We start from the raw sequence: 27059 nt of genomic DNA, 5'->3' as shown, positions 1-27059 counted from the left end.
AAACAGCCAATACCGCTGTATTAATTGAACATGTATACTCTTCATTGCATTCACACAGAAAGAAAAAGTAAACTGTTCTGTACAGAAGAAAATAAAACTCTCTTGTTTCAATCCTACAAGTAACCCATCCAGCAAACTTCACTCCAAATGTTTGCACATATAGCTCCTGTGGAAACTGCTCAACTGTCTACCATGCACAGGAAAAAAGGGAAACGAGGAATATATCAGTATATCAAAAAACACACTACAGCAGTCAAACAAGACCACACCACAAATCATAATGAAGTAGTAAAATTTATATTAAGTGATTACCGTTGGTGTTTCATACAAATTTCAAAATGTTTTGTTACAAATATTTAGTCATTTTTCAACAGTAGAAACTGCAGATTAGCTGAGTTACAAACGAAAGACAAAACAGAAAGACAGCAGTTCCCAATGTAAAAAGCAAGTTGTCTTTTGTGTCTAGAGTTCCTGTTGTCTCCTTGTCTGCCCTGCATTTTCTTTGTCCTCTTCACATTCAGTGGATTTGTAGATATTGCACAAATACATACCCTGGTTTTGCTGGAAAACAAAACAAAACAAACACGAATTGTTATTGACTAGATACCTCAGAATTAGTGAGGGAAAGAAGGTTGGTCACTTTCTTTATTGTTGTTGTTTTAAACTATATATAGCTTTCTTGTTCCTGCTTAAAAACTATGTGAGATAGAAGAACGCCTAGTCTAAACCAGCAAGTGCCATTCTCATCTACCTCTACATAAATGTAATGCAGTATCAGTGGAGATCACAAAGGAAGCCAAAGCCAGTGAAGCCAAAGGTCAAGATTATCTTTCTTTAATTGGTACTTTTCCATATTCACAAGTCTGCCTTGCCAGCACAGGAAGTCATGCTGAAACAAACCAAACCAAACCCACACAATCATTAGCAATTAACAATTAAAACATTTATATAATGTATATTTACATAATTTTATATTATTAGAGAGTCCAGGCACGTATCTCATTAAAGAAGTACAGATTTCAAAAGTAAGTAATACTTACAACTATATATGTACTGGGCACTTTTTCTTTGCAATACCCTAATTTTTCTTTCTCCGATAGATTAATAATAAACCATTTTAAACTGCACTTTCTATATTATTATTTGCAGCTCTTTTCTTTCTTTCATTTCAGTAGTTCTACTGACCTTTCTTTTGGAAATATTATCAGTTTATATAAAAGTATCAGTTTTCCCAACTAACAACACAGATTTTTTGATTTTTTTTTTAAAACGTGTCTCTGATTAAGCTTTTTGAAAACTGAAATTTCATAAAGTCAAAATACAGAAAGAACTTGCATCTGGGTAGGACTTATCAGGAAAGATATCTTTCTACCATTTCCCCTTTTATCAGTCTTAAAGAGTTTGGACTAGTTACAACTCTCTTTACAGTGGATATTCTACATTCTTACAAATAGTAAGTGTGAGAGACAAAGCAAACATTTCATTAGCCTCTACATATGGAAAATCTACATCATACACGTGAATAAGACTGTATGATGCTCAAGAGCTTATCATCACCATCACCTCCTGGAAAATTCTACAACTGAAAATGCTTTGTACTAGACTCAGAGCTATGCATACTCCAAAGTCACAATTACAAATACAAGTTGCACAGGGTAGCAACTTCTTTAAAATATAAGCAGATATTTATTTACATTTTCCATGAAGATGCTGTTGTCTCCTAAAACTGATGGCCTCAAGAAACACAGCTATATTTTAACCTCTAATCTGATTCATACCACAAGATCTTTATTGCAGGTTACAGTAACACAAAGCTAACCAAAACTTTGCTAACCAAAGCTTCCTAAGCTACTTAATTCATATAACAGTATCTTACTGTAATGGGAGCTCAGAATACACAAGAAATGCAGGATAGGATCCTACCTTCTAAGACCCCTTATTGTACTTCATTCTTGAAATAACTGGTTTTATGGAAATTGTGCAAGTCCTTCATTTTGTCAAAGGGGATGAAGATACTTAGCATGTAAATTTAGATAATTTCTTTCTTTCTAGAAGACAATCAATTTTACTTAGCTTAGCAGCTAACAACTTGCAAAAAAATCCAAACATGGTTGTCAGCTGTAACACGCTTACCCTTCAGATTAAAACAAAAGCAAGAAAAGAGACCGAGAACTAGATTAATGGTGCTCAAAACTGCAAACTGCATGCATGTCATAGATCATATGCATTCTATATCCTTGTTGAAGAAACAAAATCATTGAAGTATTATTTTATTAATTCACCTGTTTCTTATCCTGTCTTCCTTGTGGCTAAGTGATTGTAAAATCACATTTAAATAGCAGAAATAGCATCTTTTAACACTAGCTCAACTGCCTCAGTATCATGGCGTGCCTCTGAAAGCAATATCCACATTTTGGTTTTCTCCTTAGAAGCACGCGACGTTTTAATGTAGTCCTGTCTCTCCACAGGGTCACTACAAAAACACCGTGTCTTGTTTCTAAGACTCAAACCCTAAGAAACCAACTTCTCTCGGTAAACAACAAAAATATTTCAGCCGCCATGTAGACCACCATTTTAGTGTGATTACACTACCCCATAACAATATTAATAAAGTGTACTCTGGACTACTCTTTTTGCTCCTCTCTCTAGCCTACCCCACATCATGAAAATAATGCTTGTATTTATCCAGGCTAATGTTAACAGTGCTTTGGTTTCAGACCTGTTTTGGCATTTAGGGCATTCTTTTCTACATGATGTTGAGCTTACAACCTACAACACTTGAAATATAACACGTGTTACATATCTGTTACACAAACTTGAGTTTGGCATGTTTCTGATGAGCATGTAGATGGAGAGTGGAGACCTCAGAGGAATAAACCAGTCACAGTGCAGGATGACAATCACTGACTAATCTGATACCCGTGTGTATCCCATGCAGTTAGTATGAAATAACTTTCATGCAAATCAGAAACAGATCTTGTCTTCATTGTTTATGCACCAAGAAATTTCCCCCAAAAGAGGAAATACAATTGCAAGACACACAGTTGTTAAAAGAGACGTGACTCAGAAGTCAACACAGCACAGCTTGTAACGATAGTGAGAACAGATATTCTGATTCTCTAAATCTCTGTAACAATTCTGCTTCAGTAAAACTTAAAACATTTTACATGGTGTGAATTTCACCAAGAACAAGATGTATGCTTATACTTATTGACTATTCACATTACAGGAAGTAAAAGAGTACCTGGTCACAGTTATGACTAGATTAATGTATATCCCTTTATTGCATATAAAGCAGAAGTCAGAAATGCATATTTTTTCAGATTATTCTCAAACACATACATTTACAAAATGTCAGGGAAAGGCTTTTAATTCAATATATTTCTCCTTTTCACTGGCTAACACAAGATTTATATGAAATATACATACTCAAATTTGTTTCCATTTCTGAAGTTCATGGTACGGTTATCCATATGGATGCTTTTTCGTGGTTTCTTCAGAATTATTCACAGATAACAGCAATGGTTTTTGGAACTTGCTTTGTACCCAAACTCGCTGCATTTTCACTTTTTTCTTCCTGTTTACTTGTAATCGCCGATCAACTAAATTCTGTACTTCGGTTAATCCGGCCAAATTGAACATGTTCCATATCTCATCTGTTTTCTCATACAAAGAATTATTGCAATTAAGAAGAAGAAGAAGAAAAAAAGACATTTGTAGAACGTACTAATTAACAACCCGCAGTTCAACCAAAGATAGAAGTAATTCTGTTTTGTGATTTGAGAGATCAGGGAAACTTACCATAGTAAGTCTTTTGTTAGAAAGACATTTTCACAGCTCTCTATTCATATTACAGTTAAAAAAAAAAAGAGAAAAAAGTAGTATGATGCTCACTTTCACAATTTTCAGCAGCTGAGCCATAGCACACCAGTCTAAGCTGACTGCTAACAAAACTGGATGAGTGGAGGGGCAAAGAGCAGTAATATCCATAACCAGGAATTTAAGTTTAGCTCTTGGAGAAAGAGCAGCCCCATACCTCAGACTGACCAGCACAGCAGAACAAAATATCAGAGCACGGCCACCAGCTATCCTTCCAAGCACATTCCTCAGTTTTAAAAATACATTAAGTACACCTTTAAATAACAGAATTCGAGAATATCATTAAACACAAGATGCTTATTCAAAGAGAAATTCCAGTGATGTCTGCAAGCAATCTTGAAGTACCACAAGCAATCTTGAAGTACCCCAGATGCAACAAGCATATACATGTAAAGGGAATTATTTTCTCACAACATTTAGCTTTGGGCCTTGTAAAAGCAGAGAATCAGAAAAGAAGCTCATAAAACCTTCTTTAAATTTCTGTTTTAAGATGAGCTTTTATAACCCAAATCATCTTAAGAGACAATCAACACTTTCTATTAAGCTAAACCATTCCATACCTTTTGTAAAGAAATATACTCTGGTTCCATCACCTCGTACATAAAAATTTTCTGACAAGCAACGACCTAAGGAATTAGAACAGTAAAAAAAAAAAAAAAAGGATGTGTTATTTCTTTCAAAAAGAGTTAAAATAAACAGTAAGCTACAAAAGCATTCAAGAATTACCTTTTTTAAAACGAAGTTGAGCTGTATCATATCTTCCATAGTCTCGAAATAACAACATTCCTCCAGGCTTCAGTAGTTTAGCCAACCTATTTATAACCCCTTGCATCCTTAGAAAACAGATGAGATATTGGTGAAATTTGCTAACTTAACTGCTTTTTTTTCCCCTAGATGCTTGAAAAACATAGATTTACAAAGCTACAATGAGAAGATGTGTCCATGTTTACTACAAAAAGGCCAAACACTAGCAAACAGGAAGAGCTCCTTACAACAATAGGGAAAAAAGGAGGAAGGAAAAAAGGGGGGACAAAAAGGGAAATCAAATCAAACAAAAATCAAAGAAACAAAAACTCCACTAACTCCCATGACAAAAATTTATAAGAAAATGTTATTAGAGAATACAAACTGGGTAAAAAAAAAAAAAAAAAAGGAGTTCTTTACCTTCACTTCAACAGAATCTCAAGCTAAAACACAACTTCTGAATATATGGGTCATATAGGTCAGGTGACAACCAATGAATAAACAGTCAGCTATGTGCATTGGAGAGCTACACTGAGCCCTTTCACTATAGACAGCAAAACCAAGAGCTTGGAAGGCTGATAAAAACTTATTGGATTTCTTTATTGAGGTACTGATCATGCATACAGTCAGCATCTGCACCCCTAATGGCAGAGAATGGAAAGACAAATATGAGTAGTACCTCAGGAGAGAGGAATCCAGCAGAACTCCATCTGGAGTTATTGCTAGTTATAGGAGGAAAGTCTGCATCCTCTGAAACGCTGACACATTTGTGAGTCTTGGTCATAACTAACATCATCTTCTCCTTACCAGGATCACAGCAGTCAGCTGTATGTCTGATAGGAGTAAGTACCTTATGTGGTGCTCTTTGCCTTTCACTAGGAAAGAGCACCTTCATTATCACTTTTTAACCTACCTTGGAGCTTCTTATAAGTACATTTGTATTACTCTGGAAAATACCTTACTGATGAATAATTGCTTGAGTTTCCCTCACTCTTTCAGAACCACATAAAGGACTCATGTTTTCCAAATTCATGAAAGACCACAAAAGGCACTCTGTATCTGGTGGGCTGTAAGGTAGAAAAGTCCATATGCCTAAGTCAACCCTTCTTCCCACATGGAAGTGGACAGACCACAGAGAACATACAGAGCCAGAGTAAATGGCAAATAAACGGATAAGAAAGACAGGGTGCTTTCCTATCCATATCTTAAAAGAGCTAAAAGAGCAGCAAGTCCTCCTCATTTATGCAAAATCAACATACCTTTACTGCTAACCAATAGAAAATCCTTACAGCATGCCTGTCACTCAGGCAGCCTCACCCCCCGCCCCCCTTCCCCCAAGAAGGTCAGAACTCAAGCAATAACACAATTTAGTCCTTATGCAACAGTAGTGCAGATATCCTGACATGATTTTTAAGGGACAGAATTAGGAGTTAATCCAGCAGAAAATAGCAGCATATCTCAATAAGTAAATAAAATTAAGCATACACTTTTTGAGCATGGAATTTCCTCAGAGGAAGCCAAGTGTTTTAATAGTTCTCCTCTTTGCTCATGCTCAACACAGGCAGCCAAGTATCCTGCCACAGACAGAAAAAGCAGCACCACCTAGAAATAAGATACTATTCAAACAGGTGGCTGTGGACAGAACTACAGACTCTACCTATATAAATGAAAGTTTTGCACGCAGAGAAAAAAAAAAGTACATGCACAAAAAGTGAAAGTGCTTTGCGAAATCTGATCTGGTAGGACTAGATCTGTTCTAGAGGACTGGATCACATTAATTCCTTTCAAATTCTGTGACCAATTTTTAGAGGTGACTTGTAGCAAGTGAATTGAAGTATTACCTACGAAGTACAAAAGCAGTGATTACCAAAAATGAAACACAAGAGCCTGAGAGAAATCACTAAGTAAAAATTGTGCTGAACACAAATGTGTCTCTCTATTATGTATGTTTTTCATTTCTCCAAAGAACCTAAGTTCTGCACCATCATTCTCTTGGCTTTCTTTTTCATCTCCCACTTTCAAAATTTTCAGAAAAAAATGTATACTGAATAACAACGATCTGGATTATATTTCTCTGTATGCAGTCACTTTAGTTCTTGGATATGACAGTAGTGACTAACAAATCTTTGGAAAGTGGATCTTATCACACAAATAATTACATGGACATCTTTATATGTGTGTATATATATATATATATATATATATATATATATATATATATGGATGTGTGTACACATGTATTCAAAAACATCCATGTCAGCCTTTGGATCCTGACATGAGGAGGAAAAAAAAACATACACATTTATACTCAAATGATGAACAGGAAAAGACCCACAGAAATTCTGACAGAACATCTGATTACTGCTTCTTACAGGCAAAGTGATTGAATGAATACATCTCTATTGTCCAATTTCCTTCTGGCAGCATCACTGCAGTTACAGAGATCTGAAACCTACTGCTTGAATTGTTTTTGAAATCTGGACCCAGGCTTTTTGCATGACTCATGTGCTCATCTCTGAACAAACAGGAAGGAGCAATATCCTATATGGGAAAGATTTTTCTGTGAAGCTAATCATCAGTAACTTAGACGGGGAGGCAGGGAAACAGTTCTGAGACTTAGGCAAATACTGTCCTGTTTGCCAAGCCCATTTTAATGACATTCTTAAAGTAGTAAGTGTATTATCAGACATGCAGCATGTATTTCTTTTCTTATGATTTGGTTAAAGGAAGAGTCAAGTAGTTTAACTTCCATGCACTCTTTTGCACTTCTCCTATTAAAAAAGGCATTTTTTATATCAGCCATCTTTAATAGTTTGGTTCACTAGACATTGAGAGGCATTAGTAACAAGGTCAACAGTTCTCGACATAACACCCTGCATGAAAATTAGATTAACTTCTTCAAATCCAAACAAGTTATAAAACTCTGAATGCATTTCAGCTTAAAAGGCCTGCATGTATGCATCTGTGTGTGGCAAAATCAGCAAGCTAAATCCTTATCAACATACTGTTAAGGTGTTAAATCATGAATGTTTGGTTTTGATCACTGAAAATAATTTTTTTTCTGGAAGACTAGTGGTTTGTTTTTGAATTTAAATCATAGAATCATTAAGGTTAGAAAAGCCCTCCAAGATCATCTGGTCCAACCATCACCCTCCCACCAATGTCACCCACTAAACCATGTCCCTCAGCACCAGGTCCAACCTTTCCTTGAACACCCCCAGGGACAGTGACTCCACCACCTCCCTGGGCAACCGTTCCAATGCCTGACTACTCTCTGAGAAGAAATGTCTCCTAATTTCCAACCTGAACCTCCCCTGGCGCAACTTGAGACCATTCCTTCTGGTCCTATCACTAGTTACCTGTGAGAAACGGCCGACCCCCAGCTCCCCACACCTTCCTTTCAGGCAGTTGTAGAGACCAATAAGGTCTCCCCTGAGCCTCCTCTTCTCCAGACTAAACAACCCCAGTTCCCTCAGCTGCTCCTCACAGGACTTGTGTTCAAGGCCCTTCACCAGCTTCGTAGCCCTTCTCTGGACACGCTCCAGGGCCTCGATGTCCTTCTTGTAGTGAGGGGCCCAAAGCTGAACACAGTACTCGAGGTGCGGACAGCAATTTTCTTGAAGCACTGCTACATTTAATGGGGATGTACTTAGTTACAATATACCCCTTTTATTTGATGGAGACAGGAGGTTCACTAATGAGTTAGTCTGACCAGCTTTTCTCTCAAAGACTGAAAACAGGAAACATTTAAAATACCTTGGATTTTGTTGTTGTTGTTTGGTTGGTTGTGTTTGTGTTTTTTGATTTTTTTTAAACATAAATATCATATCTTGCTAAATAATAAATTAAAGATTCATCATCTTCCTTTGATATTCTTGAAAACCTCTAGGGATAAAAGAGATTTAACCTATTTGCTTTGCCCTTTAGTCTTCATTTACCTGTCAGGATGAATAGTTGAGAGCACAAAGACAAGGAGAATGACATCCAGGATCTCATCTGGAAAAGGATAGGGTAAAGCATCATCACACACATCATGAACAAAGGCAGAACACCAGGCTGAATTGTAGGACGAATGCGACTGTCAGGAACAAGATGAAAAGAGGCACAGAGAGAACAGTAGTAGTTATTACGTTTACTATGACTCAAGAAACTTTTTTCTTCAATTATTCAGCATTGTAAAACACCTCACATAAAAGCCTATTCTGTCTGGTATCTTACTCAAGCTGAGAAGCAAGCTCACTGATGGTATTCATTTTTCTTGTATAGAGTAAGACTTTGTTCTTTGGAATATTGAAAACTTCAGTTAAAAGTTGTCAAAGCTATCACATTCTTTTTCATGAAGGCAGATTCCTGGCAGCCTCCTGAATTACAGACTTATAAGTTACTCTAAAGCAAGCATATGAATTACCTTTACCAGCTCCACTGCTCCTGAAGCAAAATCACAACAGTAGAGAAAGGTTCCAGGTGTATTGCTAGGAAAACAAAACCAACTTCAGTTAAAAAATTATTACTGTAAAAGATGAAAGTAAACATCAGTGTTCACAGAACTACAGAGGGCCTTTTGGGGTTCTCCACAGGTTTGACCAAGCACAGGTTATTGATGCCTAGCATGTGGAAAGCCACATAGGTTGTAATGAACCAATAGGCAGACAAATTCATAAGAATGCCAATATTCAGTTGGTATAAAATGGAGACTTATAGCCTTGTCAGGGAGAAAGTGGAAAAGAAAAAGAAAGAAGGTCGTAGAGGGCTGTCAGGATTGACAACAATGTCCTGGTGTTGTATTACATAAACGCACACAAATAGGTCACATTTTCTTACAAAAGCATTGGACTAAATCTTATCATTAGCCCATGTATGCAGTATAATTAGCAATATGATGTTGCTAATTGGGGAGGTGAGAGAGGGGCGTAAGGTTTGCAAAAGTCACTCTCAGTTCTGTAGAGGTTTGGGTTCCCATGTGCCACCTAGCTGTGGTTTTGATTAGGTTAAACTGTATTGGCTGTTTCCCTTCATTATCCCCTTTGTTTCGTAAACAAAGATGAATAAGAATTTCCTGTACCACTGTTTTGCCTTCCTCTCCCATCCACAACTAAGCCAGGTGCAAATTTCTTTGTACCATTCATCAGACATTAGTAACTCAAGGGAGGTTTTTTTTTCACCTCCAAAAAACTAACAGAATAAACTGAGAAAAGTCCCCCAAAAACCAACTGAGGGATGACCTCACCATCAACTCATGATAGATTAACCTCTCCTAAAAATTATTTGAGATTTTGGACATACTGTTCCTTCGGAAATGGAATTACTAAACTATGACAATGCTATGACTATAAGATCTCACAGTATATACAGCTGAACTAGTGACCTTTGTCTGAGGGCTCTTCAGGAGAAGCCTTATGGACCAAATATTTTCTATCCTTGCTGCTGAACAGAACTTTTATGAGCTCTGCAATCATGATGAGGGTTGGTGAGTTAAGGTATTTATTGTGGATGAGGACAAGCAGCCAGGCTTTGGATCCAGCCAGTCCCTTGGCAAAGGTCAAGCTAGTTACCTAATTGACTTATTAGAATGTTATTACTTTTTTTTTTTTTTTTCCTTCTCAGAGAGCAGAATAGGAGCCATGTGGAAAGTCAACTTAAAATAGAGACACAGGTTGATCTGGATGGTTATTTCATGACCGTGGTTTTATATTAAAAAGCAGCTTAAATTTTAAGGAAATATGGGGAAGCTGTGTAAGAGTTTGGTTACAAACCTAAGTTGAATATTTTTGTAGCCAGGGTGCAACCATACTTGACTCTGGCTTTTTTTTTTTTTTTTATTTATACAAAATACAATTTTTATATTATTAAATTCAAAGTAAAACCAACTGTGCTTTAAAGTCAAGCCTGCTAAGAAGCAGGAGATATTTCAATCAGGTCATATACAAGACAGATGTGTAAGTTGTCCAATGTACCAACCAACCTGAAGAATTTGCATAAGAATACAGATCTCCAGGAAAAATATTTTGAGTGGATTATTAATTATGAGAAATGCCAATGTATGACTAATACTGCCTGTGAGGAAAAAACAAAAGTTTGTCCCATCTATTTTAATACAGATATTCGGTGTCTTTTCTCTATGTAGTGTTAATTTCCAAACTTTTTATATGACTCAGGGCTTCCCTTTCAGACTATGTTGTCTAAAGCAAAACGTGTTTTAGGATGAAGATGCATTGCTAACACTAACAGGTTTCATTTATGACCCCAGTACATCACTCAATTCCTCCTGGTCTCCGTTTCCATATCTGCAAAATGGAGTATTTTTGCATCATTGTGATGCTAGCAATCAGAATTCATTTACAGAATAATGAGCATGATCTCCTGGAGGCATGAATAAAAAGAAATCTATTTCAATCCTTGATATCTACACAGCCCTTCCAATAAAACCTTCCTGCCTACATGGAAGGGAGGACATGCTGTCATAACAGCATTTTCTAAAACCAGAAGCTAAGTGGATTAAATGTTTCAGGGAATTAAGTAATGCCTTCCTTGATACTAAAACCTGAAACAATATGATAAAGTGTGCCAGCCAAATTCAGAAATAACAGAACTTCTCAACAGTAGATCACATCATTATTTACTGTCTGTTTTTGGCTCCTCAAAGAGATATCTGGTAGCCTTACAGGAGCACATAAAACAAGGGACATGAGGATATTTAACCTGTCTGAGATTAACTACAGTAAGTCAGCCTGAATGCACCTGAAAAAAACACTTGTCAACAAATACGGTCCCCTGAAGACTATGGGCTGAACAGTATGAGGAGTATCTTGTACTGATGCTAGCAACACTGTCTGTGGTCTTCAAACACTAAGAATTTCAGGGCTGTAATGCAGTCCAGTCAACGCTTCCTGAAGCACTAGTCTAGTACCAACATTTGAAGAAAATGGAGATCAAAATGGAACTTTCATATCTGAAAATATGTCACTACATACCATATAACTTTCAAAATAGGGAAGACACTATTTCCAGCACCACAGCCAACCTAAAATCATAAGAGGAAAAATAAAAGTTAATATAAATGAGCAAATAAAACCTTTTTTTTTTTTTTTTTCCAATCTTAGTTAGTAGGTAGGACCCATTAGACTTGAAAGTGTATTGGACAGAAAAGGTATAAACAGCTCACACAACAGTTCTCAAATCACTGTCCCTATGATCACATTTCTCCTCAGTATCTTTCCAATTCAGTATCTCCTCCAATCTTTCCAAGAATCCAACTCTCAAACTGCGTAGGAAAATGCAATATTTTTATCCAATTTTTCAATTTCACCATTTGGCAAGACTATGTCAAGTATGGAGAACAAAACACTTTAAGACAGAATTTTCCCTAAGAAATTAGAAACCCAACTTCCACTGAAGATTGAATCTGACCAGCACTTCTGATTTGGGAGAAACTTTAAAGAGGAAGCAAAGCCAAGATCCTGGGTTCCTCTGAAAGTTTCTGCCATAAATGAATGTAGTGCTTCGAACTCTAAATGTTTACTTTCTTGATAGTTACTAAGCATCTTTATCAGACTTTTGAGCAATTATATGAAGCCGAATACAATGGATAAAGCATTTGGGTGCGTTACCTCTAATATTCTGTAAGTGGCACCACTACCAGGGAATGATTCTAGCCAGCCAAGCTCTTCTTCACAGTTTTTACCCTGAGGGTTGTCAGCAACAGATTTTGATTGTTTTTTATTATATACATATCCTTGCGCAAAAGTAGAATCATCTCCATAACTTTTCTTCCAATACTTTTCTCTTTCCTTCATTCCATTCTTGTGTGAAAAACTGTTAGTAATATTTATTTTTGTGTGTTCTGAAGATCTTTCCTGCGTTTTCAACTGTTGTCTCATTTTTTCTGGAAGAATTTCTGGAAATTCCAAAAACAGCCAATTGCGATCCTTGAAAAAGTTATTTCTGTGAGTCCTGTAAAATTCATTCCAATATTTACTGGCTTCTCTCTCATATTTATCTGAAATTAAACCAAAACAAGAACTTGGTGACTATGAGCTTAAATAGAATATTGTGAATATTCTAAAATATTTCTTAAATATTGTTATTATATATAATACATATATAATATTCTTAAATATTGTAAAAATAGAATATTGTAATAGAATATTGTAAAGCAATGTGGAATTTGGACCCCAAATTTGGTTTAAAAATGTGTAGTTTCCCATATGGTATGCATCTAAATAAAAAACATACAGATTTGGGGTCTCAACTTGGTTTACACTCAAAAAAACTCAATGAGTTTTCAGTAAGATTTTATCTCGCTTAGGATGGGACACAGAGGCTTTCTGCATTTTCCATGATTTATGAAACTATGAACAATTACAAAGTTATTGGTAGCTAGTACATCTCTAAAATATATCACTTAGAAATCCAGTTCCGTGAACTGGAGTGATAAATGCTACCACATAGCAAATAGACAGGAATTTACTCTTAACCATTCAACAACACAGTTCTGACAGATAATATATTCAGAAGCAACCTATTGGCTTTCTTTGAAAATACTTCAAAGAGTCTTACAGCAGACCTTTGTGTTCACTTTTAATTTCTTATTGAATCATCAACGAATAGGTTTGGGATGGGTTTCACCCAGTCAGGGAATTGATATCCCTTCCCCAGAGAAGTCTGTCTGACTTGTTCTTAAAATACCTCCTTTCATATAGGTTTGTCAACTTTCTTCTGTCAGGTATTATGAACCCTCACCATCTGTACAGTTAGAAACCTTTTCCACTACCTAATCTGAAATTTACTTACTGCAATTTAAGTCCAGTAATTCTTGTCCCATTAACAAAGTAGACACAGCAAAGATTATTCATTTCTCTTTATAACACCTATTTACTTATTTGAAATCTTTTGCTATGTCTCCCATAAATAAACTCTTTTCTAGATTGTATCTCCTTTTCCCCCTGCAGAAGTAGTGATTTTTAGACTTCTGATCATTTTTATTGTTCTTCTCCAGACTCTTTCCAATTCATCTACTTCTTTTTGGTGTTGTATTCTGATGAAGTCATTATCAACATGGAACAAAAGTAGTATTTTATGAGTCTTACAGGCTATAATCCTGTTTATAAATCCTGACATGCCATTTTGCAACAGCATGACACTGCTGATTCAGCTGGTGATTCACCACAACCCTCAGATCTTCTACAAAATGACTACCTAGCCAATTGTTCCAGAACCTAGCTTTCCCCCCTACCCCCTTCAGGGAATTATTCCTAAGCAAAGTATTCTGCACTTATTTTTTATCAGATTTAACTCTGTATCTTTCAGAACCCTTTTTTCCCCTCATAATTTGCCAAGATATTTCTGAATCCTAATCCTGCTCTTCACTGTAATTGAAACACCTCTTCAGTTAATACCATCTTCAAGTCTCCCATTCTTGAAGTGACTAATGAAAACACCAAGCAGTACAGCAGTACTAGACATAGAACAAAATGATCCTCTGCCCAGCACAGCTTCCATTCTCAAAGGAACTCTCTTAAGTATTCATTCACCAAAAAGCAGTTTCATTAGCTCTTGCTTGCCTAACTTGCCTATGAAAATGTCAAGTAAATAGTAGTCAAAAGCCTGAGTAAGGATAAAATTTCAGGACATCTGCTGTTTTTAACTTATCCCCAGGGCTCATAACCTTCTCCAAAAAGGAAATTAGCTTGATTTTACATGATTTATTATTTTAAAAAAAATTTGTTGGCCAGTATTCACCTCCTTTGTTCTTCCAAACTCAGTGTCTACAAAATGTGGATTATCTGTTCCAATATTTTTCTAGAAACAGGAACTATAATTCTCTGACTCGTCTCTCTTCCCACCCTCCTTTATAAAAAAAAAAAAAGAAAGAAAAAAAAGGTAAGTACTCTGTTTTCTGCTTTCCTGGTTATCCATATAGTCTATGGATGTACTTTGTATCCTGTTCTTTCTCAGAGGTAGAACAAGATCTTTCCTTCTTCTCACTAGCACTAATTGTGCTAGCAACTGGATTGCAGCTAACCCTTTCAAAGGAAGGCTGATAAAAAGATAAGAATTACAGCTTTTTCAATGCCTTTTTCGTTGATGGTTTTCCCTTCCTTATCCTACCTGCTAAGTACCAAACCAAATCTTTATCTTGTTTTTCCCCAGTTCCAAAGCATTTACTGAATTGTTTCTCATTATCCTTGATATCTCTTGTGAAATGTACATCATGCGTGTTGCCTTTTTGATTTCGTCCCTATTCACTCACATTAACCAGTTAATTCTTTTAATATAAATGAAAGAGTAAATATATGTAGCACTTCTACTGCTCTCATTTATATCTTAACGTACCATTTCCTAAATCATTACAGCTTTTCAGAGATAAACAAGGCTGCAAATTATCATTAGAGGCACAGACAGGCAGTGGGAAGTGGCAAGGAGGTGGCAGAATGCCTTGTCCCAGAAATCTGAATAATTTTTAGAATTTAACATTTAATACATCCAATTGTATTATTAAAGGGCAAGACCCAGCCACGCACAGCAACCGTATTTATAATCTAAGTGCAGAGCTGATTGAGGACATATATACCAGATTTCAATAGTGAAAGTTAGACATTTATAGAGATTGCTCAGCTCCAATTTAAAGAACAAACCACTTACTCCAAAGATTCTTAAATCGTTATCGCCCCTTATTATAGTCACTGTTTTTCTACAAGTTCGCTTGGAACCCTTGTACTTAAATGCCCATTAAGCATTCCAGATTTCAAAACTGAAGGAAAGCGATTGCTGAAGTCAGCCGTTCAAATTGTATTAGTTTAATATTGCATAGGTTCAAGTGCAAGAACACTTTCCTTTCTCTCACTGGTCACTCCTGCACAGGCACACAAGCAGTATTATTACCATTATATTTTTTCCACACAGATGTTACAGAAACTGCAATTATACCAACTCTGGAAATATACATATATTTTTTTCTGAATTCATCAGAAGATAACGTTACATATTTCTCATCAATAAGTCTGTAATTTTCACTTTACTTTGTTAATCTGTATGTTTCCTGAAGCAGAGTGGGCAGTCACCCTATTGGCTCATAAGGTTTGTTATATATTTTTGTCGTTGTTGTTCCCTCTACCCCCTCTCCTGTTGAATATTTAAAAGCCTGACTACTACATTTTCAAAAGCATGTAAAAATCACAAAACTAATTAAGATATAACCCTTTGAGACAACAACAACAAAATCTATTTCTTAGTCCATTTGATTTCTCTCCTTAACAGAATCCATTATGACTTGTATTTCATACGCTGGCAGTTAGGCCTGAGAAGAAACTGAACATGCTAATAAGTAAATCAAATTCCTAAAAGTAGCATCATGTATTCATTCACTTTCTCTTGTTTTACTGAGGCTCACCAGAACGATTCTATTTTAGTGACATAATAGTATTGTTGAAATCTGTCTTTTCTTCCCCCCCTTACTGCAGTTTCCAAGGCCCCAAAATAACCTGCTCATTAGCTTCAGTCTAGTTCATTGTTAAACACAAATAGGCCAAAATGTTCTTGCAGAATGAAGTTGAAGCTTTCTGAAGGAACAGTATCAGCAATGCTCACCTATTCAAGCTCTTAACAGAGAGGCATTCACAGGAAACATTCCTGGATTCTTTTATTTCTTGGCAATAGACGAATGCCTGATTATTTCATTTCTCACCAGCCCAAACTAATTTCTAACTGACTGTAGGTAAATAACAAAAGGATCCATGAGCTACGTGGTTATGCTGTTTACTTTTAAATCATGAGCTCTTTTTCAACTTTTTATACAAAAACACTGGAAATATTATATGCCAGTTTTGAAAAACAAACATTGTACTCGTGGATTAAGATAAAGAATGAGAGAGGCAAGAACAGAAAAGGGCAAGATGACAATCCCAAAGCATTTAAAGTGATGAAGGGCACACAATCCAAAGTGCACTCACAGGTAATTCAAATACACTCCAGCATGTGCCCTAGTTATATCAATAAACTGAGAACAGGGTCATAATGACACTATCTATCTAATTTGACACATTTAAGATACGCTAGGTAAACTCTTGCCCAGGACATCAAAGTAATTGTTTTCAGAGTATCTTTCTAATAAAAGAAGAAATTAAGAATCCAATCTTCTATGTTACTATCAACTGAATACTCCAGCTTTATATGCAACTATTGAAGAGTTCAGTCTAATGTTTAGTTTGCCAATTTGAACCTAGAGCTATCATTCTTCAGAAGTGCAGAATATGTTAAGTGTTCCCTCTGAAGACAGGCATGAGACTTAATCATTTACAGAACAGACTCTGCATGATGTTCTGAAACACCTTCCACATGCAGTGAACACGCTGCTTCCTGAAGCACTCCCCGCTCAGCCTGGCCCAGGCAGCAAGGTGGGGCCAGCTGGGACCAGTGCAACTTCCGTGGCACTTAATAGAAATATCGTGCAATGTAAAAACACTAGCTCTCTGAACAGTCCACAAATCATTAAAAAGAATTTGAATATTCTACATGGGAATTTTCATCCCCAGCACCTTAACTGTGTGCAAATTCACTCCCTTTGGTTAAGTTAACAGTCTGTGAGGTAGAAGCTTTAATCTGAAGAACTGCAAAAGGAGTCAGAACTTGGAACTGCTCTGTACTGATTTAATTGATTTACATATATTCTGCTGCCCCCACAAAAGGCAAAGTTTCTCAAAGAAGTAACTGAATTGTTAGAAAAATAAACTTTAGGACAATCCTTTGAGGCAACAAAGGAAAATAAACAAAAATAGATTTAGACTGGAGAATGTACAAATAAAAGCAGTAGTACCAGATTTCAAAGCATTTTTAAATGCTTTAATAATTGGCATTGAAATGTGAATTTTTAAGCAATTAAGAATTAGTTACCTTGGTCTTCCAATTGAACTTTCACAAGCGAGTTCTCTGCTGCTTTTTCCTTGGCTTGCTCCTCCTCTTCTTGTGACCACTGCATATGGTCCCTGCAAAAAGGTAATTGAAGAACTAGTCTTTAAACACAACTTCCATAATCATCTTCTGAGGAAAACAGTCACAAATAAGCTACATGGTCTCAAGTCCGCTTGCTCTTAAAATACAAGCAAACGACCACAAGGAGACCTGCAGAGTTAAAAACAAAGTTTCAGTGTGTGATAGACAAAGATAGGTAGTTGGGTAAAACTCAAGTGAAATGATTGAGAAAAACTTCCAACTGCAAATGGGCTGAAGCAGTATGCATTTTTTTTTCTTAAGAATAGGATTAACACATATCTTGTCAACTGAGTGGGTTTATAGAAATGTATTTTCAGCATCCAATTAAAACTGTATTTAGTTGGATTTAGTAACAGCCTTATCAACAAACAACCTTATGCAAGAAACTTCTCACATTACTAGCATTTATGATGATGAGAAACAAAGGTCATCCAGCAAAAGAATCAGCTGTTTCTGGAACAGGCAGCATAATCCACATATTCAAGCAGAATAGGTGGAATTGTTGAACAAGATTTTACTTATCTTGGGGAACAGAGATAGGAAACATTTTAAAAAAGAAAGAATGAGACATCCCTAATAAAAGACAAACAGTGCTGCAATGGTTCCAGAGGCTATGCTACCTGTACATGTGTAAAATGGTTCACTAATGTCATATTAATTCATGAAATAGTCACAGAACCAAGCAAAGATCTGACCCTGATGACCAAACCGCATTCCCTGCGGATTCTGTTTGGATGAGGCCACAATAGGGAGTGCAAAAAAAACGCACTGGCAGCTTTCAAAACAAATCATTTGTCCCTCCAAATCTTTCAGTCTGAAGAGTTTTAGAAATCACATTTAATTAAATTATATAATTCAGATAATATGTTAGATCCTAATCCTAAAAAACAAACAAACAAAAACAATTAACTGAAAGCCCACGACTAAAATTCTACTGCTTACTATGGAAGAAGGAACCATGCACCAACTTGAAAAGAGTCCACTGTCTCTAAAACCAATCAAGCATCTTCCCGTTCTGTGCTTGGAGACATACAAGTAACTTAATTTTTAGGTCTCTTACGCAGTAAGCCTAAGCCCTGAAATTTGTAATCTGCTAACCCTGTGTTATGTTACCCATTAGCATTTGGTTATCATTAGTTACATCCAGACCCTTCTCAGCTATTGCTAAATCCTTGCTCAAAAATTGTGCGTGTCAGAATTCAAAATATATTTTCAAATTATGCAGAAAGTAATTTCTTGTTTAGCTTTCAAATTCCCCATTTCTCTTTTCAGCAAATATTCCTTTTTCTTAAGTTACGAACTACAGGAATAAAAATTCCTTGTATTCCTAATATCTTAGAAAGTTATTTTTCCATTTTCTAGATAGATTTAGATATTCTTTTAAAACTTCTGTATCAGTTACTGTTTTGCATACTTGATCTTATTCATCTCCATTTCATAGAGAAAAATCTATTCAATCTTACTTCATAAGACAGTTTTCAATTGGGTTGACCAGCATTCTCACTGTTTTCTGACCCCCTATTAGTCATAAAAAAAAATACCTTTTAGAGACGGAAATGCTCTGTTGCTTATCATGGCAATTATTATTCTTATTAGTACTTGCATGTTAATATTTTCTCTGCTATAAGATCACTTAAGATTCTTTTTTTGTTGTTGTTGTTTTGTTTTGATTTGGTTTGGCTTTTTTTTTTTTTTTTTGGTTCAGCAGAGGTTGCCATACAGTTCACAACTATAAGTAACATTTTCAGCACATCTTTAGAAGAGTGCAACTTACAAGTTTGTTTTGATATGGTGTCAGTTTTAGAATATAGTGCTAATCCACTATGCAACTCTATTGTACCTAAACAGTAACTTTCTGCCATTAGAACATATAGTAATTATTCTCCACACTTATGTTTCATAATTTATTACTGATCTATAACAATATTTTGCCTCTCATTCCATGATTATCTACTTCCTCAGCAGCTTTTTTATGGAAGTCACTGAAAACTCGTAACTGTCGGGTTAATTGTGACAGTCTGAAGTTCTCCCTAGCACTACCTTTCAACATCCATTCTGTTACCCCATTGCTTTTTATATATATTAATATATAAAAATAAATACATACATATATCAGGATGATATATATGTATAGATATACACACAGATATTGTTATTCATCATAGTAAATAATATACAAATACATAAGAAAAGCATCCTTGAACAGACATCTCACCACATGTTGTGCTCAAAAACTTTAGAAGGATCAGTTAAAATCCGTGATCCAAGTGGAACAGCTGGTCGTTGACTACTTTGGTGCCTCTGTTGCATCTTGCTTTTTCTCCTCAGACACAAAGCAGAAAACCTTGTAATGAAATTCATTTTGTTCAGAGATCTGAAAACACAATTAACTCAAATTACAGTTTTGCTGTAACTTCGTTGTTTATGTCATTTAGATGAGAAACTGGTCAAATAATCAAGAACCAATATCAGCTTTAGTAATAATCTTTTGCTGTAGTGTCAATTTTAATGCTTTTTAGAAAGTAGCAACACCCCCTGCGTGCGCTGAAAGCCCAAATAGACCCAAAGTAGGCTACTGCAACAAAACCAGTTGAAATATACATTATTTGGTATATTTTCAGAGCCCTGTCAGACAGTAGGGGAAAAAAAAAAAATCACAGTAAAACTGTAAACCAAGTTTGACATTGTACCTTTAAAAAGACAAGCAAAAAGTCATCAGTATCGAAACCACTTGTTCTAGTGGGTACATACTGTCATTGGGCTTGACGTTTTTCACCTCACTCACTAGGTAACAGCAAAAAATGTAATTCTAGAACTGTGACTGTGGTTTTACGCTTTTAGACAGGAAGTGAAATATTCAAAAAGTGTCAACATTATGCACCAGAAAGCCTTCCAAAATTTCTGCTGTGTATTTTCCTTATCCCTGCTCAATGCTCCCTTTGAAATGATGGTTTTAGAGGTTAAGCTTCTATTCATACAACTTATAAAATGCTTGAGATTTCTCTATTACATGCATAATGGCCTTCTATTGCTATATTTTACTTCACATGGAATCTCTTTATACAGTATTAATAATAAAAGATAACAAGTGTGTGTAGCTAGTACCAGCAGTTTGTCTTTTTTTTTGTTTTGTTTTGTTTTTGTTTCTGGCATATTCTTGTTAATGTAGGCTTTCTGGGAGATGAGTAAAAAGAAATACTCCTCCACCTACTTTTACTCTGATGTGCCTTTTGTTCTTTTTTCCTTCAGCTGCTCTGCGTATGACTTTAAAAATGATTCTTAGTACCTTTTTTTTTTTTTTTTTGAGTGCTTCTGCTGTATAAACCACGCATACAAATTTAGTGCACTGGAAATACAAAATGTAGTTACAAAAGAACAGGCACAATTTAAATACACACATTATTAGAAAACATTATGTGCAAAAAAGGTTACAAAATGAGGATTTTTATCTTGAGGAAAATACTACTATTTGATCACAAGTGTTGTACTGTGAATAAAAAAGACGAATTTGTACACATTGATACAAAGCCTGGCAAAGAAATTACTTCAATTAAATGAACAATTCCTTATTTAAGGTGTACTTTTGAATGAGTCATACTTTTAAAAGGGCATTGTTTATTCAGTTTAAGCCTACAGAAAAACAACAGGAAAAAAAAAGATGAAATCTAATTCTATCTATTAAATGGCTGCCAATGCCAAATATAAATACTGTTTGTATTTGGGCTGCTGGGACTGCAACATGCTATCAGGATGTTGGGCATTATCATACAGGGAAAATGTAACATTTAGACCTATTAACAAAAAAAAAAAAACACACCACTAAAACTTCTTCTAATTTAATGATTTTATTAAGGTACATTTTTTTGGTTAGTTGGTGGTTTGTTGTTTTTTTTGTTTTTTTGTTTTTTTTTTTGTATTTTTTGGGGGGGGGGGCTGAGCAACTAAAATTCCAGCTTAAACTTAAATTACTACAAACCATTCATACTTTCTTTGCAAAAGCATGTGAAGTATGTATGCATCACTTCTCATAAGATGAAAAATCATTAATGCATGTGAAATACTATGAAATAGCAGCTACGAGGCATAAAAACTAACACAAGTTAGTTCTTAGTTGACAAGTTTTTCAAAACATATAATTTACATAAAGGCAATGTTCTTGGACATAAATATGAAAAGAAAAATAAGTAATAATAAAAAGCAAAACCTGATCAATTATTATTATTATTAAATTATTAAAGTGCCTAGATAAATATTCTCTGATCACATTGCAAACTGTTTACAAATCCTTTTCCTTCTTCAATCATTCAAAAGACCTGAGTTAGTATCTTGCATTTCCTGTGCCAGCATTTATATTCAACATAAAATACAATGATTCAGCTGCTAGGCTAGTCACATAATTTTTCTTGGCTTTCTAAATATCTCAGTAAGAACATGACAAGATGCACAGATGGGAAGTATATAGTCAGATGACTAAAATGATCCAGCATCAGTAAAAATCCAGAGATGTAGCTCTTTTTATAAGAATATGATCCTCTGAGTGATAATTGCACAAGTTTAGCTGATAAATTCTAAAACATCAAAAAAATATAAGGACAGTGGGGGAGTTAACTTTACTGTTGCATCCAGTGATAAATATCAAGGCATAAGCACTCACATGTCCTTAAGAGTTAGTGATCAGCAGATCATGAGATTAATGGGCAATCTGGCTACTGGAAGGTCCAAAAAGCATTTAAGTTACCTGGAAGCCTAATTTTCATTTTTAGAAGGGAGTCATTCCTTGATTGTTTCTCTAATTGATTTTGTTAATGAAATAGGCAACGACCCTTTCTCTTTGTCAGATAGGATGATCACATAGCAAGAAGTGTTGTCTGAAAGAAGAATTATTTCCTCATTCACAGCCACAGTCAGGAAAGCTTTAAGTCTGATTATCAATCCAAGCAATCCAAATTTCACCTTTAAGGATATTATCATGAAACCGCATTACACTGAAAATGCCTGTTTTGTACAAGCTTTGGATGTTTTTCAGAAAAAAGCTTTAAAGAAACAACGCACTCAATGACCACACTCAAAAGCAAAATGGAAGATTTTTTTTCCCCTGTGGAGCATTGCATTTTAGCCTTTAAAAATTTGTCATTGTTACAAACATAGGTCAGCCTTGAGAAAATCTTCCTCTCTTCAAACAATCTAACAGCATTTTTAGTACAGCTTTTTGAAGGTGGACATGCAGGCACATGTATCATCTGCCACATAGACCACAAATTAAACATTTCTAATTGATGTTGGCATTAAAACCTCTGAGCAGTTACATCCACAGAGATAAAAATAGGAATACAGGGGAAAAGAACTGTTCTAATTTTGTTTTTAAACAGTGAAGTTCATACAAAAACATATGTAAACCGCTTGATTAGTAAAATCCTTGAGAGGCATCAACTCTGAAACAGATGTCAGAACAAAAATAATCCCTCATTCCTGTCTGAGAACCTAGTTTCAATGAACTTATTGGATGAGAACATTGACATTTGACTGATCTCTCACTACAGAGCTAACAACTCCTTCCATCTGCAATCACTGAGCCTACCTGTAGAGTCATCATAAAGAAAAAAAAAAGAGCCCTAATATAGGAAGAGTATGTACAAGCTTACGTTACATTTCTCTACAGAAGGGTAACCTGGAAACAATGAACTTCATTCAACATACTTTTATATGGCACCCAGAAGTTCATTGACAGAACATTAGACAGTTAAACCCAAACACTCTCCTATAAAGCATATACTGACCTATTTCATCACCATGAAACACCACCAAAACTCCGAACACCTTAGTTACACAAAACAGATGCAAGTGTTAAAAGAGTGATCATGAACACAAAGTGAAAAATTCCTTAAGATGATGCTGACACTGAAGGTAAAATTATGAACTAATAGTGTTCATTCTTAAAACACACACATCTTAATATTTCTGAGATCCAGCCATAGCCCAAGACTAGGCCAAACAAAATGGGAGGGGGGGAGGAGGGGGAGGAGACAACTGCACTGTCAACCAGATTAATTGGTTAAGTGAATACTTAATGCTAGTCTATTTTAGAAAGTGACTAAAGATGCTCTCTTAAGGCTTCATAGTTAGTCTTTTAATGATATACTTCAAAAAATTGTGCTCAGTTGAAACAATAAGAACAATAAGGTATTTCACAACTTCTCACACTCAACAAATCTAAAACTCCGAACTGTTTTTCCTTTTCATACCTCATCATTGAGAATGATGCAGGTATCCCTGTAGGCACACAGCAACTTCAAGTAAAATTACTGAAGAGCACTGACTACCAAGATGAAAATAAAAACAAATACATATATATTTTGATTAATAAGGAGAAACAACATCTCTCCTGTAGAGACACCACAGTTAATTTTGTTTTTCAAAGAAGCAGCAGATAAAAACAAACAAAACAAAAAACCTACAGTAGATATACTTTTAACCACGTATACATAAATGTTGAGTAAGAAGAGTGCAGGCTAACTTTCAGGTAGCCTGTTAAAAAGGATCAAAGAAAGAACAAATAGTTTATAGTAGTAGTGGGAGGGTGGGATGAGGAAGGACAATAGATAAAACTGCTTATTTACTGAAAACATTTATGCTAAGCATCACATATCCAGGAAACTGGCAACATAACTTGAAGGTACATTATTTGTGGTAAAATAGTATATGGGGGTATTACATAATCATTCTTAATAAAGAAAGCAGATGGACTACTACGAGGGACAAGCAGAGCACTAAAAATCCTTGAGGGTTTAAAAAATATTACTATTTAATTTCCTAATTTAGTATTCATGGAGAATTGTTCTTAGCCGCTATTCTCTCTTGATACTCTTGTTGAAATTATTCTGCTATATAAACCATTTTTGCAACATCTTATTAAATTATGGGTTTTATAATTCCATTTTTATTCTTTTATTTTTAAGAAGGAACCACTGCACCATTCTCACAAAAAGGCGAAAACGTGTTCTTCAACTGAGACTATGAACTGTAACGTAAGTTCATGTTGGCATACAAACCTAATTATCTGGGAGCAAAAGAAGCTTTATCCCCAATATTGAGGGAATCAACTGCAGTAGTTAGTATGTTTTTAAGGTAATGAAAACAGTGTAAAAACATTTTGCAACTAAACATAAAATAATGGCAATTGCAAAATCTGATACACAAATGGCCAACAAGGAAGAAAGGAACTGATATCTGAGAAATATAGACATATTTTATTTAATGACTTTTTAGTAAATTAATGTGGGTGCGATGAACATGAAACAACTAACTAAAGCATTTTATTTGAATTAATTATATGGAAAAAAATACGGCAGTTCAATTACTATAACTGACAAATGCAATTAGTCCCATCCTAAACTAACCTGAGCTCCTTTCTCACTTGCCAAAGCAGGTAATAAAACGCTCTGACAGAAACTTGCATCCAAAATGTAGCGATTTTATTTACATTTTTTATTATATTTTTTTTTAATATTTGAAGATTTTGTTTTGATCAGGACAAGTATTTCATTGAAACCACATCATTTCAATTTATAATAGAGAAGAGATGTCCTGACTTCACTATCAAAGACTACTTTGACTTTAAAATGAAGTTTCAATGAAGTATTCTAATTGAACAAAATACTTCAACTTGTGAAAAATACTTTCACTCCAACTGAAGCTAAATGTATACTTTGATATCTTAGAATCATTCTTGGAATGGAATTTCCACTTTTGTGCTAAATCTATTTATGATACCATTTTCAGTGTTGATTGTTCCACTTTGTGTTTGTAACGCCTACTAAAGGCATGGTCAGAAACAAAGCACCTATAAATATTATTAAAGTTAGGAAGATACTGGTCACTCAGTACAAGTATGTTAAATATTGCATAAAAAAGACACCAAATACACAAATGATTCTTTAGGTTACAATCCTACAAATACCTGTGTGTTTATCTTTACAGAAAAGGTTGAATTCTCAGACTGTAGGATACGGGATTTAAATACATAAGTATTCTGCACAACCATTTACTCCACCTCCCCCCTTTTCCACTTTTTTCCCATTTTTCATGAGTTTTTTTTTTTTTCTGTTATTTATCCAGCAGAATATAACATAAAACTGACTTATCAAACTAACCTATTTGCAAGGCTAACATCAAGAGGAAGCCATCAATGATAAACATAGCTCAGAATTAAGGCTTCCTAGTTAACCTGTGCACCCTCTGCTGGCTAGTGCTTAGGTAGGAGAAAAAGGAGAAAAGGAGGAAAAAAAAAAAAAAGAACACTTTATGCATATATATATATATATATATGCCCATATAAATATATACTCACAGTGAGAGGACTTTTAAGTCTCCAAAGATGCTTTGCAATTACTAAAATTGTTTTTCAACCCTACTTGCTACAAAATACTGAACATGTAACTGTAACAACAAACTAAAGCTGAGTTGTCTCAACACAGAACACATTGTTTCCACTATTAAAGATGCTGAGAACTGAGACAACATGGATTTTACTATGATCCATAATTTACATTGAATAATCTCATTTATTTACATCCCTGCAAGACTCTGGATGCCTACAGGGACTTTGCAGAGGTGCAACCCACCCTGCCAGCTCCGAAGTCTCCTCCAATGTCACAGATACACCGTGGCACACACTGTCCTAACCCGCTCTGCAGTGGTACAACTGCAACCACCACGCCTGTGTGTCCTGCTCTCTTCATCCAAATAACTTTAAAACACCAGAACATCACCCTTCAGGAATCTCTCGTTTGTGATAGTACCAGCTAAGATGCCAGCTCCCACTCAGGGATCCTGAAGAACAGACTTTATGGAAACATAAAGATGACCAGCTTCCACATTACCCCATGAGGGCCTTTGGCGAGGAAGGAAAAATGAGCTTTTTCACACGTGCCCAGTTTTCCTGCCGGCAAGTGCTGTTGATGAAAATGACAACTTTTGGGATGTAGCTCTAAAAATATAAAGATAAGTGTTAGACACGCCGAGAAGTTGCTGTTGATCCTGGAAACACCTTGCCCTTACAGCTGGGGCCTTAGCACACCCGCAAGGCACGGGGCCCAGATCTGAGATATAAGTTCCCGCTGTGGTGCCTTTCTCGGCTAAACTATCTCCAACAAACCTCTTCTGCCTTTACAGCAAAAAATAAAAACCCCAGGTGAAATTACTTCACTGACGCGCTCCATACACCAGCGTCTTGCTTCCCTCAGCGAGGCGACGGGAAGCAGCTTAACGCGGGCAGCGCCCGGCGGCCCTCACCGAGCTCACGGCGCCTCACTCCAGTCCTGGCGCCTCACTCCAGTCCTGGCGCCTCACGGCCGGTCCCACCGCTACAACTCCCCCTCCCGCCGTCCCGTTCGCCTCAGGGGCGGCGCGGGAGGTGTAGTCCTTGTGCCGCCGCTCTCCGCCCCTAAAAA

The 27059-nt window shown here is 35.8% G+C and overlaps 1 protein-coding gene across 1 annotated transcript; it reads right to left on the bottom strand.

The window, feature by feature from the left end:
- Nucleotides 1-281: 281 nt before the first annotated feature.
- METTL8 (methyltransferase like 8) lies at nucleotides 282-27050 on the bottom strand. The gene is given in 12 exon segments (XM_040562107.1): nucleotides 282-561; nucleotides 3430-3497; nucleotides 3499-3656; nucleotides 4440-4505; nucleotides 4606-4712; nucleotides 8562-8701; nucleotides 9032-9095; nucleotides 11595-11644; nucleotides 12231-12619; nucleotides 17512-17603; nucleotides 19826-19984; nucleotides 26902-27050. Coding segments are annotated over 11 exon segments (1485 nt in total). The 5' UTR covers nucleotides 19972-19984; nucleotides 26902-27050; the 3' UTR covers nucleotides 282-356.
- Between the last annotated feature and the right edge of the window lie 9 nt (nucleotides 27051-27059).

The sequence above is a fragment of the Cygnus olor genome, chromosome 6 (genome assembly GCF_009769625.2).
Source record: "Cygnus olor isolate bCygOlo1 chromosome 6, bCygOlo1.pri.v2, whole genome shotgun sequence".
NCBI classification, from domain to species: domain Eukaryota; kingdom Metazoa; phylum Chordata; class Aves; order Anseriformes; family Anatidae; genus Cygnus; species Cygnus olor.
This window is presented reverse-complemented; position numbering and strand designations above follow the sequence as displayed.